The 15,523-nt window shown below is 40.5% G+C and overlaps 1 protein-coding gene across 8 annotated transcripts in view; it reads left to right on the forward strand.

Annotated features, from left to right (window-relative positions):
• Positions 1-9,175: 9,175 nt before the first annotated feature.
• Positions 9,176-15,523, forward strand: part of SYNRG (synergin, gamma) — a 92,595-nt gene continuing 86,247 nt past the window's right edge. For 7 of the 8 annotated variants that reach the window (XM_011990212.1, XM_011990206.1, XM_011990207.1 and 4 more), the window contains exons 1-2: positions 9,176-9,213; positions 13,218-13,339. In XM_011990212.1, the coding sequence (XP_011845602.1) occupies positions 9,177-9,213; positions 13,218-13,339 (159 nt within the window). In that variant the 5' untranslated portion in view covers position 9,176. The remainder of the gene's footprint in view (positions 9,214-13,217; positions 13,340-15,523) is intronic. The other variant, XM_011990210.1, reaches the window with a different exon arrangement.

Below are 15,523 nucleotides of genomic sequence, written 5' to 3' on the forward strand. Positions count from 1 at the left end.
GCAGGTAGGTGTGAAGGACCGGGCAGGAACCCCCTGGCCTCCGCGGGGGCGGCGAGGGGCGCTTGGCGGTTATGGCGGTTTTCTCCAGCTCCGATTCTTTTCCTTGGAACTGGGCTGCAGGAGGAGGGTCATCCCCCAGGGACCCAGGACGAAAGGGGCGTGTGGAGCCCGGGTGCCCGACGCTTGTGTTCCGGGCTCATTTGGGGACGCCGGCCGCCTGGGGTCGAGCGGGGAGCGGGCGCGCGCCCAGTGTGGGAGGGGAGAGAAGATGAGGGTCCTCTTGGGGTGGGGGGGGCGGGGTAAATCAGGAACCCCGACTCCGCTCCTAGTCCTGGCTGCCTTGAAGCGACCAGGGTCTTCCGTTTCTCTGGGCTTTCTAGACTTAACCAGATATGTTGGAGGGAGGGCTCTAAAAATCTGTTCACAAAGCTGGATGACTGTTTCCAAGGGGGTGTGTGTGTGGACGATTTGTCTCTTCCCCTTTTAGAGTGTCCTGTCCTCTTTATATTTCCTTAACCCGCGACAAACGGCAGGAACATCTAAAGACCTCTGAATTAGTAATGGTCTTGAGATAGAGTTATTGTCTTATACACTAACTCTTAAGACTTGTCTGTCTCCTTTTTAAAAAGGCATTTAAAAACAAAGAAAATGCACTGTTAAACAGCAGTTGCGCATTTATTAGAACAAAGCTTCCAGACTCTCAGCCCTTAAACACATCTGCCCTCTGCCACATTTCAGCCAAGAACTGGCTGTGGTGCTTCTACCCAGAACGATAAGGGAGATGTACATTTGCAAGTTGACAGGTTCATTATCATTTAAGGAAATATTTTATTCCGGGAAGTTTTCACTCCACTTCTGTAATGACCTAGTCTGATTTTGTTTTACTAACCAACACATACAGCACACACATTTGGAGGTATCCTAAATTATCTTTGGAAATCGAAGTGTTAGGTTTTGTTTTGTTTTGTTGTTTTTTTTTTGTTTTTCCATGCAGTGTTTCAATTTCGGAGTCGTGAACACTACAAAAGTGTGAGGACCTTAAAGTTATCACCTCTTGCGGGTGCTTGTGTGTATGTCAGGAAACGAGCAGTGGCTGTTCAATAAACCACCTGTGTGCAACCCCATTTTTCATTTCCTCTGCACATCTTAGACTTAAGATTTTTAAACTTTTTGCTTTCTCTTTTGTTCTCTTCGTTGTTTCATTAGAGGATTTTTAAAAAAATAAATACTTGGTATAAGCCAGTTTCTGGCTGGAGAAGAAACACATGTAATAATGTCCCCTGTGTTTGTTTTCTTTTCTTTTTTTTCTTTTTTTGTTTCGTCTTTTTTTTTTTTTCTTTTTTTATTTTTTTGAGAGGAAGTCTCGCTCTGTTACCCAGGCCAGAGTGCAGCGGCGCGATCTCGACCCACTGCAACCTCTGCCTCTGGGTTCAGGTGATTCTCCTGCCTCAGCCTCTGGAGTAGCTGGGATTACAGATGCGCGCCACCACGCCCAGCTAATTTTTGTTGATTGATCGATTGAGACAGAGTCTCGTTCTGTCACCCAGGCTGGAGTGCCGTGGCACGATCCCGGCTCAGTGCAACCTCCACCTCCCGGGTTCAAGCGATTTTCCTGCCTCAGCCTCTCAAGTAGCTGGGATTACAGGCATGCTCCACCACGCCCAACTGATTTCTGTGTTTTTAGTAGAGACGGGGTTTCACCATGTTGGCCAGGCTGGTCTCAAACTCCTGGCCTCAAGTGATCCGCCCACCTCGGCCTTCCAAAGTTCTGGAATTACAGGCGTGAGTCACCACGCCCGGCATCCTCTATTTCCTATGTGTGATTACAGTTTCTAAAATATCCCTGGGTGGTATTAATTTGATCAAGTATATGATTAATCATGGCACCAAGTTCTGGGAAAATGTAAACTTAGAAGAATTGATATCTAGGCCCAAATTGTTATTTACTTAAAAAAAAAGGTTTTTGGGTGGGGAGGACCTCAGGTTCAAGTGCATTATTCCCTTTAGTTTATAGTATTTGAGTATCATTCGTCCATGGACGCAAATTTTTTAAATGAATATGGGTTGAATTTTGATAGAATGATTTTAAAATTTCCCTCCTTTGTAAATGTAGTAACATCTGTATTCTACAACTGTAAACGATATATGGGAGAGAAAGAAATGGTTAAAATGATCCTTACCTTGAAAAATGTATGGTACATGTTACATATATTGGCAACTTTCTGAGACTGAGAAGCTGTATCCTCAATAGAAAAAGAATACTATGTTTTTTTAGAGAGTTATGGTAAAGGCTGAAGCTATTTTATTTTTAATTTTCTTTTTGCCACCCACCCTCCCTGAAATTATTTTATAAGGAAACTAACATTATGGCAACCTAAGTATATTAGAAGAAAAAGAACAGGCAACTTCTCTACACCTTTAATGGAGAAAATCCATGAACTATAACTGACTGTATTGTTTGGATACTTCTCTCTATTCTGAGAGGCTAAGCAAAAGACAATAATGTTTTCCAAATTTAATATTAGCCTACTTTTGATTGGTGTCCTGAATGAGCTACTTTAGAATAAATGGTAGAGTTGTATAAATGGCAAAATTTGCCCAAGAGATGAGAAGTATAATTCCTTTTTTTTTTTTTTTTAAATCAAGTAAGGCAGAAAAAAAAAAGTTGAAAGGTCTGGATTAGTCTGTAGTCATTGAATGCCTACATGGGTAAGGTACTGTTCTTGATGCTGTAATGAATTAAAAAGACATCAAAACATGGTCCCCATCCTTGGAGAATGTACAAAATAACTGTGGTACAAAGTAAAAGAGAACAAAAGAGGTCACGTTCTTCTAGAATGTTATCATTTATGAACTTGTCTATTTTTTCCTATCTTTTACAAGCTTTTAGAGGGCTTCCTCATCTTTTCTTCTTCCACTGCTTCTAGCACATTTTTGCACATAAAAACATTCTGTAAATATTTGTGGATTCCAGCTACATCAAAGGCGAAGAAGTGGTATTTCAGTTGGGTTACAATTAGAGGAAGAGGAAGCAGTCAAGAGATTGTTGTAGAGCTGGGAAGGCCTAGTGAACACTAAGGAAACAACGTACCTGCAGTGCTAGATGACTGTGGCTCCGAGTGGTGGTGAAGAGTTTTGTGAGATTATTTTATAAGGAAACTAACATTAGTTTCCTTATAAAACTGAAAAGTAGAGTTGTGCCCAAACTAGAGAGGGCCTTGAGTTTAAACTAAGGAAATTCAGTTTCAGGGAAATCATTCCATAGTTTTAACTCCAGGAGTGCATCTTGCTAAAGGACCGTTTAATTACTGAGTAATGGTTCGTCATTTAGAAAGATGTCTGTCACTTGTGCTGCATCAGATGAATTAGAAACCAGAGTCTGGAGGAGGGGTGATCCATTAGGAAGTCTTTAGGAGTCTAGGCCTAAGAAGTGAAGGCTAGTGTCAAATCTAGGTTAGTAGCAAAGGTAACTGAAAAGGAGGGACGGATGAGATAGGTAAGTGACAGAGCTCTGCTTTCATACTGAGATATCAGTAATATATGAATTAGTGATTTCACCTTTGTAATTAAATTGTTGGTCATTTTGCTGCCCAGTTTTTTGCCAAGCTTTTACTGTCTTATTAATGCCTCAGCTGCTTATCTAACCAATCTTTAAGCATGTTGATATTAGTTGTCTAAACATTTCAGAGAAAAATACAAATTTTTCATAGGTCACTTAGCAGTTCGAGTTGCTAAATTCTTACCAAAGTCATGTTTGTCAGTAGTCTTACTTTTGTTTTTATTTTGTTTTCAAAGGAACCTTTATACATCTGTTTATGTATTTATGTCTATGTGATTGTCTTAGCTGAGACTTTGTCAGACTTGATTCTACATCCTCATTTGACAGGGGGGAAACCAGACAGGGGGTGAAGGAGATTGCACAGAGCTTCACAGTTACTTTATGGCAAAGCTGGAAGAAAGAAAATATAACACGAGTTTCCAATTCTTCTGAGCCACTAGACCATATGACTAATTTAAATGTTTAAGGCTGATTTTTAAAAACCTTGACAGCTTGATTACTTAAATGTGTTCATTGCTCCTAAATTTATCAATTTTAGCATATGAGTAATGTCTTTAAAAACTGAATACAGGCATACCTCATTGCAGTTAGCAGATACAGTGTTTTTTATAAATTGAAGGTTTGTGGCAACCCTGCATTGAGCAAGTTTATCCGCACAATTTTTCCACAACCTGTGTTCACTTCATGTCTCTGTCACATTTTGGTAATTCTCACAATATTTCAAACTCTTTCATTATTATTATTTGTTATGGTAATCTGTGATCAGTGTGTCTTTTATGTTACTGGTGTAATTGTTTTGGAGCACCACAAACCCAGCTCGTATAAGCCAGCAAACGTAATGGATAAATGTTTTGTGTAATCTGACTGCTCCACCTACCAGCTGTTGCCCTGTCTTCCTCTCCAAGGGCCTCCATATTCCCTGAGACATAACAGTATTGAAGTTAGGCCGACGAACCCTACAATGGCCTCTAAGTGTTCAAGTGAAAGGAAGAGTCGCACATCTCTCCCTTTAAATCAGAAGCTAGAAATGATAAAGCTGAGTCATTAAGTGTTGAAAGCTGAGGTACGTCAAAAGCTAGGCCTCTTACACCAGTTAAACTAAGTTGTGAATGCAGAGGAAAAGTTTTTGAAGGAAATTAAAAGTCCTATTCCAGGAAACACAAGTGTTAAGAAAGTGAAACAGCTTTGTTGCAGATAATGAGAAAGGGTGAGTGGTCTGGATAGAAGATTAAACCACCCTTAACTTTCCCTTAAGCCAAAGCCTAATCTGGAGCAAGATCCTTAGTCTCTTCAATTCTGTGAAGGCTGAAGGCTGAGAGAGGTGAGGAAGCTGCAGAAGAAAAGTTGGAAGCTAACAGGTCGGTTTATGAAGTTTAAGGAAAGAAGGTGTCTCCATAGCATAAAAGTGCAAGGTGAAGCAGCAAGTGCTGATGTAGAAGCTTTAGCAACTTATTCAGAAGAGCTAAGATCATTGATGAAGGTGGCTATGCTAAACAATAGATTTTCTGTTTTCTTTTTTTTTTTTTAGACAGAGTCTCACTCTGTCACCCAGGCTGGAGTGCAGTGGCGTAATCTTGGCTCTGTGCAACCTCCGCCTCCCAGGTTCAAGTGATTCTTCTGCCTAGGCCTCCCCAGTGGCTGAGATTACAGGCGCGCGCCACCATGCCTGGCTAATTTTATATTTTTAGTAGAGATGGGGTTTCACTACGTTGGCCAGGCTGGTCACGAACTCCTGACCTGCCTTGACCTCCCAAAGTGCTGGGATTAACAGGCATGAGCAACCATGTCTGGCCAGATTTTCAGTGCAGACGAAGATGCAACCTAGGACTTTCCTAGCTAGAGAAGAGAAGTCAATGTCTGGTGCCAAAGGACAGGCTGACTCTCTTGTTAGGGCCTAATGCAGCTGGTGACTTTAAATTGAACCGATGCTCATTGACCACTTTGAAAATGTTAGGGCTTTTTAAAAGTATGCTAAATCTACTCTGCCTATACTCCATAAATTGAACCACAAAGCCTCAGTGACAGCACATCTGTTTACAGCATGGTTTACTGAGTATTTTTAGCCCATTGTTGAGACCAATTGCTCAGAAAAAAGATTCTTTTGAAAATATTACTGCTTATTGACAATGTGCCTGGTCACCCAAGAGCTCTGATGACAATGCATAAGAAGTTTAATGTTCTCATGCCTGCTAAAACAACATCCATTCTGCAGTCCATGAATCGAGTAATTTCTCCTTTCATCTCTTATTATTTGAGAAATTTATTTCATAAGGCTATAATGCCCATAGATACTGATTTCTTTTGATGGAACTGGGCACAGTAAATTGAAAACTTTCTGGGAAAGAATCACTGTTATAATTTTTATATTCTTTATTGTTGTTGTTATTTTGGAGAGATGAGGTCTCACTATGTTGCCAAGGCTGGTCTCAAATTCATGGGCTCAAGCAATCCTCCCACCTTGGCCTCCCAAAGTGCTGGGATTACGGGTGTGAGCCACCAGGCCCAGCCATTCACTAGATTCTCTAAAGAGTATCTGGAAACCTTCTTTTCAGATCCTTGACTTCCAGATTAAGAGCCTTTCTCACTCAGAAGTCTTCCTTGATTTGTCCCTTTTTCTTTCTAGGCTCAGAGAAAGAAGTCCCACTTCGTTTTCAAACCAGATCCGTTTTGCTAGTTTGTTTGTTTTGTTTTGTTTTGAAACAGAGTCTCGCTCTGTTGCTCAGGCTGGAGTGCAGTGGCTCAGCAATCTTGGCTCACTGCAACCTCTGCCCCCTGGGTTCAAGCAATTCTCATGTCTCAGCCTCCTGGATAGCTGGGATTACAGGCACATGCCACCACAACTGGCTAACTTTTGTATTTTTAGTAAAGATGGTGTTTTGCCATGTTGACCAGGCTGGTCTTGAACTCCTGGCCTCAACTGATCCGCCTGCCTTGGTCTCCCGGAGTCCTGGGATTACAGACATGCACCCCCTCATGTGGCCCCCTTTTGCTACTTTGTGTGTTAATCCCATTTCCTTAAAAACCTTATCAATCACTAAGTATGTATTTTGTCTCTTAAATTTTTTCTCCCTAGGGTCTCTTCCTCTTTCTCTGTTGAAACTAACTCACTCAACGATCACCGTTTTTGAAAGCAGTGATTTATTTTTTAATCTTTGTTCTCACCACTATTCTACAGCATTAGACGCTGGTAACTACTTCCTTCTTGAAATGTGGTCTTTCTTCAGTTATAACTCTGTTATAAGGACTCCCTTGGTTCTCAATGACCATTTCCTACTCAGTTTTCACTGTAAGAATTCTCCAAGTGTCAGGACTGGGCACAGTGGCTCACGCCTGTAATCCCAGCACTTTGGGAGGCTGAGGCGGGCGGATTATGAGGTCAGGAGATCAAGACCGTCCTGGCTAACATGGTGAAACCCTGTCTCTACTAAAAAATACAAAAAATTAGCCAGGCATGGTGGCGGGTGCCTGTAGTCCCAGCTACTTGGGAGGCTGAGGCGGGAGAATGGCGTGAACTCGGGAGGCAGAACTTGCAGTGGGCCGAAATGGTGCCACTGCACTCCAGCCTGGGTGAAAGAGCCAGACTCTGTCTCAAAAAAAATAAAAAATAAAAAAGAATTCTCTATGTTTGTCCTTAGTTGTTTTGTTACTGGATATATATATTCATGGCCTTGGCTATTTCATCTACAACCAGAGCTTATTTTTTATTTATTTATTTATTTTTTTTGATGCGGAGTTTCACTCTTGTTGCCCAGGCTGGAGTGCAGTGGTGCGATCTCAGCTCACCACAACCTCCACCTCCCGGGTTCAAGCGGTTCTCCTGCCTCAGCCTCCTGAGTAGCTGGGATTACAGGCATGCGCCACCACGCCCAGCTAATTTTGAATTTTTAGTGGAGACGGGGTTTCTCCATGTTGGTCAGACTGGTCTCGAACTCCCAACCTTAGGTGATCTGCCCGCCTCTACCTCCCAAAGTGCCGGGATTACAGGCGTGAGCCACTGTGCCTGGCCAGAGCTTAATTTTTTAACCTTTATTTATTTATTTGAGACAGAGTCTCACTCTGTCGCCCAGACTTAACCTTTATTTAAAAGAGCCTAGGCCAAGTGCGGTAGCTCACGCCTGTAACCCCAGCACTTTGAGAGGCCGAGGCGGGCAGATCATGAGGCCAGGAGTTCAAGACCAGCCTGGCCATCATAGTGAAATCTTGTCTCTACTGAAAATACAATAATTAGCAGGGTGTGGTAGTGCTCGCCTGTAGTCCCAGCTACATGGAAGCTGAGGCAGGAGAATCACTTGAGCCTGGTGGGCGGAGAGGTTGCAGTGAACTGAGATCATGCCGTCACACTCCAGCCTGGATGAGAAGAGCAAGCTCTGTCACAAAAAAATTATAATAATAAAAATTTTTAAAAGGTGTCAGCTTAACCCTTAGAAGAGAGCTTTCTTATGCTGTAAAGTGAGGACTTAGTGTTTAATGGGTACAGAGTTTCTGTTTGGGATGATGGAAAAGTTCTGGAAATGGATAGTGGTAATGGTTGCACAACATTGTGAATGTCCTTAATTATGCCGTGGAATTATACACTTAAAAATGGTTAAAATGATAGAATTTTATGTTGTGTATATGTTGCCACAATAACAATAAAACGTCTCACAACTTCATATAATATTAAAAATAAAATTAAACATTTTGAAGGCCCTCGGCCTGGTGCGATGGCTCACCTGAGGTCAGGAGTTTGAGACTGGCCTGGCCAACATGGTGAAACCCTGTCTCTACTAAAAATAAAAAAAATTAGCCAGGCATGGTGGTGGGCAACTGTAATCCCAGCTACTCAGGAGGCTGAAGCAGGAGAATTGCTTGAACACAGGAGGCGGAGGCTGCAGTGAGCCAAGATCGCACTATTGCACTCCAGCCTGGGCAACAAGAGCAAAACTCTATCTCAAAAATAAATAAATAAATAAAATAAAAATAAATAAAGGCCCTGTACAATCTGCTTGCTTTTAAATCATGTAGTTAACATTTAACCTACATTCGTTTCTCCAAACATCCCTGCATCTCTGCCTCAGAGCTTTTGCTCAAAATATATAGTGTGCTTCTATTTTTCTTTAAGATTCAGCTCCAGAGCTACTTCTATAAAACTTCTCAAGGTATAGATTAAATTCATCTTTTTCTTCTCATCCCTATTAATAATTTCGACCTCGCTTATAGCAGTTAGCACATTTACCCTGTGGTATAGTTATTTGCCTGCATATGTGTATTTTTGCTTATAAGATTCCATCATTTCATGTTGTTGACACTCAATAGATGTTGACTGAATTGAATCTGAAGTCTCTCATTTTATAGATGGGGAAATTGGAATCCAGAGAGGACACACAGTGACAGAGCCAGGACTAGTTTCAGGGTCTTCTGTCTTCTGTTTCAACAAGTTTCCGTCTGCACTAACATAGTGACATGCATCCTATGGATGCTCTCAGTCTACTGATGTTAGACAATTCAGTATTGTGGTACAGAATAAACACCAGGTCCCATCTACGAGTCTTTCATCCATATAAAAAAGTACATTTGTTATTTGAAAATCTTTGTACATATGAAGATTATGATGTATTTTTATTCTGTTTTCAGCTTCATGTTTCCTGTTGCAGGTGGGATAAGACCCCCTCAAGGTATGTGAAAGTTTAAGTTTTGAACTTTTATTTTTCACTCTTGTGTTTCTGAATCTGGAATTAAATAAGTAAATAGAAAATAAGTTCTATTGCTGCTAAATAGAGTAAAATTTTCTACACTCTTAAACCTATATGACAGCTACTCTTAAAATTTCTCAAAAATTATATAATTTTGGGAGTAATAAGGGTCACTCCTCATTTCTCCCAAACTTATATAAACATTACGTTCATAGATTGTTTAACCTCAGAGGTGAAAGAGACTTTTAGGACAAGAATGTTAAGGAACATGTGATAAAAATGAAATGAGCTGTAATTCACTTAATGATGTCTTTCTCCTTCTGTCTAGTCTTCTGCTAGATGGTTAGTGCCATGTCTGTCTAATGCTCATCTAGCCTTATCTCTAGCACCCAGCATGTTGATTTAACATAATAGGTTCTCTGTAGATGTTTGTTGAATGAATAAACGAACATCTTTAGTTGTTTCACACTGCTATTTTTTCTCTATATGATAGTATCTTATAATCATGTTTTATAAACATATAATTTTGAAATTAAAAGAGATCACATACTCTGATTCAGCTTAAAGTATTTAAGTCTCAGGATTTTGTTTGGTTTTGGTTTTTTATTTTTATTTTATTTTTTTGAGATGGGGTCTTGCTCTTTTGCCCAGGCTGGAGTACAAGTGGCACAGTGATAGCTTACTGCATAGCCTCGGCCTCCTGGGCTCAAGCATTTCTCCCACCTCAGCTTCCCGGCTAGCTGGGACCACAGGTGCATACCACCACGCCTGGCTAATTTTTAAATATTTTGTAGAGACATGGTCTCCTTATGTTGCCCAGGCTGGTATCAAATTCCTTGGCTCAAGCGATTCTCCTGCCTTGGCCTCCCAGAGCACTGGGATTACAGGCATGAGCCACCATGTCATATAAGTCTCAGTTCTATTCCTAGAAATTTCTGTACTAAGTATACCTCTTCTCTCTTGGTCTGAGACCAGGACCCACCAATATCAATTCTAGCTTTATCTTCAAGGAAATAGTAGTGAAGGAATATAATTTTGACCCATGCTGCCATGCAGCTGGGACATAACAGTGAAGAAGGAATAGATCTGCCTTTCTCTGGCTTTTTTTCCACTCACTTCTCCCACTCTGATGTATTCCCTCTCCCCTCACACCAAGCTGCTTCTGAAAACTGGCTCTTCTTAAAAAGCCAGCGTTGATTGGTTGTCATAGATTTGCTGGAGAAACAGAGACTCGTAGGTCAGCAGTAGAGATAAAAGATAAAGAGCAGCTCAGTAGCAGATGGTCAGTGGCTCATCCTGACTTTGTCTTCATTTATAATCAGTGATGGCGGTTGAGTTTCAGGCAAGTTTTTCCAAGGGTCAGTTGTATTCTTTTCATCGTGTTCACGTTTATGCATTATTTAAGCTATCTGTAATTAGATGTGTCCCAGATTGAGATCAAATGGTTTGAGATCTTTTGTTCTTTAGGAAGGTATTACAGAGTTATGTGTTCATTATCATGGTTGGTTATTTTGCATTTCTACACATTTTCAAGTAAAAATATACCTATGAAGCAAAGGAACTGGACAAGAAGAGCTCTCAAAATGTTGCCTGATATTTTTTCTTAGGGAATTTGGAATTGGTTTGGAGATTTTTTTTAACAGTTTTTAGGATGAACTTTTGGATCATTTGAAGGCTTTAAATTATGCGTGCATCATTTCTGAAAACATATGTAAGAAACCGACAGCAAGGGTGGCCACAAGATCGTGAGTACTTGAATAGGAGACAGAGGAGAGAAAGAGACCTATTTTTTACTGTGTACACTTTTGTGCCTTGAAATATTATGCCAGATATGTGAGTTAGCCATTCAGAAATAAAATAAAATCAATTAAAATGAATAAAACTTTTAAGTCCAAAGAAATAAGACAGAAAACATCTTACGGTGGCTGTTTTCAATCTGTGTATTTTAATTCTCCCTGACACCTTGTGATCTTTGTACTTGGTGTTCTTTGGTCTGGAATATTCTTCCCAAACACCTGCATGGCTTGGTTCTTTATTTTCTTGAAGACCTTTCTGAAATACCACCCTGTTGGTGAAACTTTTTCTGATTGCCCTATGTAAAATATCAACCACTCCGTTCCCTCTTGCCCTGCTTTATTATTTTTTGGCCCTAGCTCTTATCACCACCTGACATGTACTTATTTTTTTGTTGTCTGTCTCTCCTGATTACAGTGTAAGCTCCATGAGAGTGAAGACCTGGTTTTATTCATGGCTGTGTCCCCAGAACAGTGCCTAATATGGAGTAGGCCTCAAATACTTGAATAAGTGAATGGTCTACCTCAAATAACTGTTAGCCACAATGTGGATGTCCATGCTTCTGAAATTAGGCTAGGTTATAGATAACCTGGAAGGTACACAAAAGCCGTAAGATAAACATGGTATGATTTCCTAGATCTTTAATTTTTCAAATCGACAGTTTGATATAAAGTTCCTTACGGTGGAACCAACATGGATGTAGTTTGAATGCAAAATTAGAATGAAATTTGTGCTCAGGCTATGTAAGGATTTTGTTTTATTCACTTCTGTGTACCAAGCACATAGAACTATGCCTAGCATATGGTAGGCGTTTAGTATTTATTAAAATCCCAAAGAGATGTATATTCATTCACCTCTGCTCTTGGAAAAGTTTGGGAAACACTAGCCTAAATCATACTTTCATGATAGTTTTCTGCCATTGCACATACTGATGGCTACTTTGTGGTAACTGTTATATTACCTATTCATGTAAGAAAAAGGAAGAAGAATAACATTTCTTTGAGCATAGTAAGTATTAAACAGTTTTACAAATGAGAAACCAAGGCATAGAAAGAAGCAAATTCCCCAAGGTTCCAAAGAAGTATGTGGCATTTCTAGTTGGCTCCTAGAGTTCATGCTCCTGTTATTTTGTTAGTTATCTGCTGCTGTGTAACAGATTATCCCGAACTTTAAAAAGTAAACATTTTATTATTTCATAGTGTGTCTGTGGGTCAGGAATCTAAGAGTAGCTCTGCTGGGTGGTTCAGGCTCAAGACCTCTTACGAGATGGCAGTGAAGATGAGCCAGGCTTGCAGTCATCTGAAAGTTTCATGGAGCTGCTTCCAGGGTGGCTCACTGAGATAGATGGCAAATTCATGCTGCCTTTTCGCAGAAGACCTCAGTACCTTACCACATGGATTCTCCATAGGTCTTATTGAGTATTTCATAATGTGGCCGTGCTCCAGAGCGAGTGATCCAAAAGAACCAGGAGGAAACTACAGTGTCTTTTAAGAACTAGCCTCCGGGCCAGGCGCAGTGGCTCACACCTGTAATCCTAGCACTTTGAGAGTTTGAGGCGGGTGGATCACTTGAGGTCAGGAATTCAAGACCAGCCTGACCAAGACGGCGAAACCCCATCTCTACTAAAAGTACAAAAATTAGCAGACACCTGTAGTCCCAGCTACTTGGGAGCCTTGAACCCAGGAAGTGGAAGTTGCAGTGAGCTGAGATCATGCCACTGAACTCCAGCCTGGGTGACAGAGTGAGACTCTGTCTCAAAAAAAATAAATAAATAACTGGCCTTCAAAGTTATATGCTGTCATTTCCACAGTATCCTATTGGTTATACTGGTCAGCCCCATTCAGTATGGAATGGAACAACACACGAGTATGAATACCAGGAGACAGAGGTCACTGGAGGCCATCTTGGAGGCTGAGTACCCCAATTAGGCCATACTGTTTTTTAGTATGCATACAAATTCCATAGAAGAGATACTATCTTCATTTTACAGATGAAGTTTTGTAACTTGTTCAAGATCACACAACTAAGTAAATGACGGAGTTGGAATTCATATTCATATCTGTCTCACTCGACCCTGTACTTTTTCCATTACACTCTGCTTCCTGCCAAGTAACAAGTCCTTTAGGTACTTATGGTTTTAAGAAAATAAACTTTAAAATACATTGACTTTAATAATGTCTTTATGTTTTCAGCAGGCCTGATGCCGATGCAGCAACAAGGATTTCCTATGGTCTCTGTCATGCAGCCTAATATGCAAGGCATTATGGGAATGAATTACAGCTCTCAGATGTCCCAAGGACCTATTGCTATGCAGGTACTTGCTTCTTTAGTTGGTTTCTTACAAAGTTATTGTTTGTTGTTATGTTTATATATCAAGAGCTACAGGCTAAGAGCTTAATGTTACAATTAGAAATAAGCATAAATAAATGGCTTCCTTCAAACTAAAATGAAGATGTGTTCACCCTCCAAGAGTGAGGGAGAAGGCTAAGTGTAGTGGCTCACACCTGTAATCCCCGCACTTTGGGAGGCCGAGGCAGGCAGATCACTTCAGGTCAGGAGTTCGAGACCAGGCTGGCCAACATGGCAAAACCCCATCTCTACTAAAACTATAAAAATGACCTGGGTGTGGTGGCATGTGCCTGTAGTCCCAGCTACTCGGGAGGCTGAGGCAGGGCAATCCCTTGAACCCGAGAGGCGGAGGTTGCAGCGAGCCAAGATCATGCCACTGTACTCCAGCCTGGGCAACGAGGGGAGACTCCCGTCTCAAAAAAAAAGGCCTGAGGAAAAAAAGGTTTTTGCTTTTGTACTATTAACCAATATCTTTAAAGCCATATACTGTATTTCTTTTTTACCTAATAATTTATTTAGTTTTGCTTTTTTCAACTTTTATTTTAGATTCAGGGGACAGTTTGTAGGTTTATTACACTAATGTGTTGTGTGATGCTGAGGGTTGGGGTATGATGGAACCGATCACCTGGGTAGTGAGCATAGTACCAAACAGGTAGTTTTCCAACTCTTCCCCCGCTCTTTATCCCCTCTTATAGTCTCCAGTCTTTATGTCGAGCCTGTCTTTATGTCCGTGTGCACCCAGTGTTTAGCTCCCACTTGTAAGTGAGAACATGTGGTATTTGGTTTTTTGTTTCTGTGTTAGTTTACTTACTTACCTAATACTTTAACATTTTCTATTTCTGTGTGTTTTGTTATACAGTATATACTTTTATACAGTAACACGTGTATATAACTTATAAATAAGTAATATTAGGAGTTCACAACCAGAATTTTCAGTTGAAACCATTGTTGTTTTGAAGTCAATTATGCAAATAAAGCTTCTGTTTTGTGTTTAAATGGTCAGGAAAACTTCCAGTGTCATTTTTTATCCATCTCTAGAAGGAAGCAAATGGGAATACATTGAGATTTTGTAGGTTTTTAATTCACGTTAAGCTAGCTTTCACTAGGTTGTGCTGCAGAAACAGTCCCCAGATCTCCATGACTTACAAAAGTTTAGCCCTCACTCGTGATACATATCCTCATGTGTTGGTGCTGACTCTGCTCCATGTTTTCTTTATCCTAGGACCCTCAGCCAGGACATCCTAGGCTCTTGGCATAGGAAAAAGAGACGGCCAAATGCTGTGATGTCTTTTAAAGCTAACACCTGGAGGTAGCATATATTAGTCACTTCTGCTCACCAAAGTAATATGGCCTTAGCATCAGTAGAGGAGGAATATACCAGGAGGAATGTAAACCATATAGGGATATGTAGTCCTCTTAGAATAAACACAGCAAATGGCCAGGAGCGGTGGCTCACACCTGTTATCCCAGCACTTTGGGAGGCCAAGGCAGGCAGATCACAAGGTCAGGAGATTGAGACCAGCCTGACCAGCAGGGTGAAACCCCGTCTGTACTAAAAATACAAAAATTAGTCGGGCATGGTGGTGCGCACCTGTAGTCCCAGCTACTCAGGAGGCTGAGGCAGGATAATCGCTTGAACCTGGGAGGCGGAGGTTGTAGTGAGCTGAGATCGTGCCACTGCACTCCTGCCTGGGCAACAAGTAAGACTCCGTCTCAAAAAAAATAAAGTAAAATAAAAAAATAAGAATAAAGGCAGCAAATAACTAAAAACAATCTACTATAGAATACAATGTCTTTTAAATTAAAACTTCCTAAGCTTACTACTGAATCTTAATAACAATTGATACAAATTTTAAATCATTAATTTTTACACTAAACATTATTTTATGCTTACACAATTATCTGAAAAATGTTTTTAGAGTTTGAACCAACCAAAAACAGTAAGAGTCTCTAATATGCAGAACAATAGGAAAAAAGTAAACTATGAGAGTTGATAGTGCCTTAATAATGTCCCTGAATATCAGAAGCTTGTGTATTAATGATGCTAAGACAAAGCAACCAAAGTCTTTTTCTTTAACCTTTACTCTTGCTGACAGGCATTATATTGTTTGGAAGATGCTGACCCGTTTTTTTTTTTTTTTTTTTTTTT

This window comes from Mandrillus leucophaeus, unplaced genomic scaffold (assembly GCF_000951045.1).
Source record: "Mandrillus leucophaeus isolate KB7577 unplaced genomic scaffold, Mleu.le_1.0 Scaffold374, whole genome shotgun sequence".
Classification (NCBI taxonomy): Eukaryota; Metazoa; Chordata; class Mammalia; order Primates; family Cercopithecidae; genus Mandrillus; species Mandrillus leucophaeus.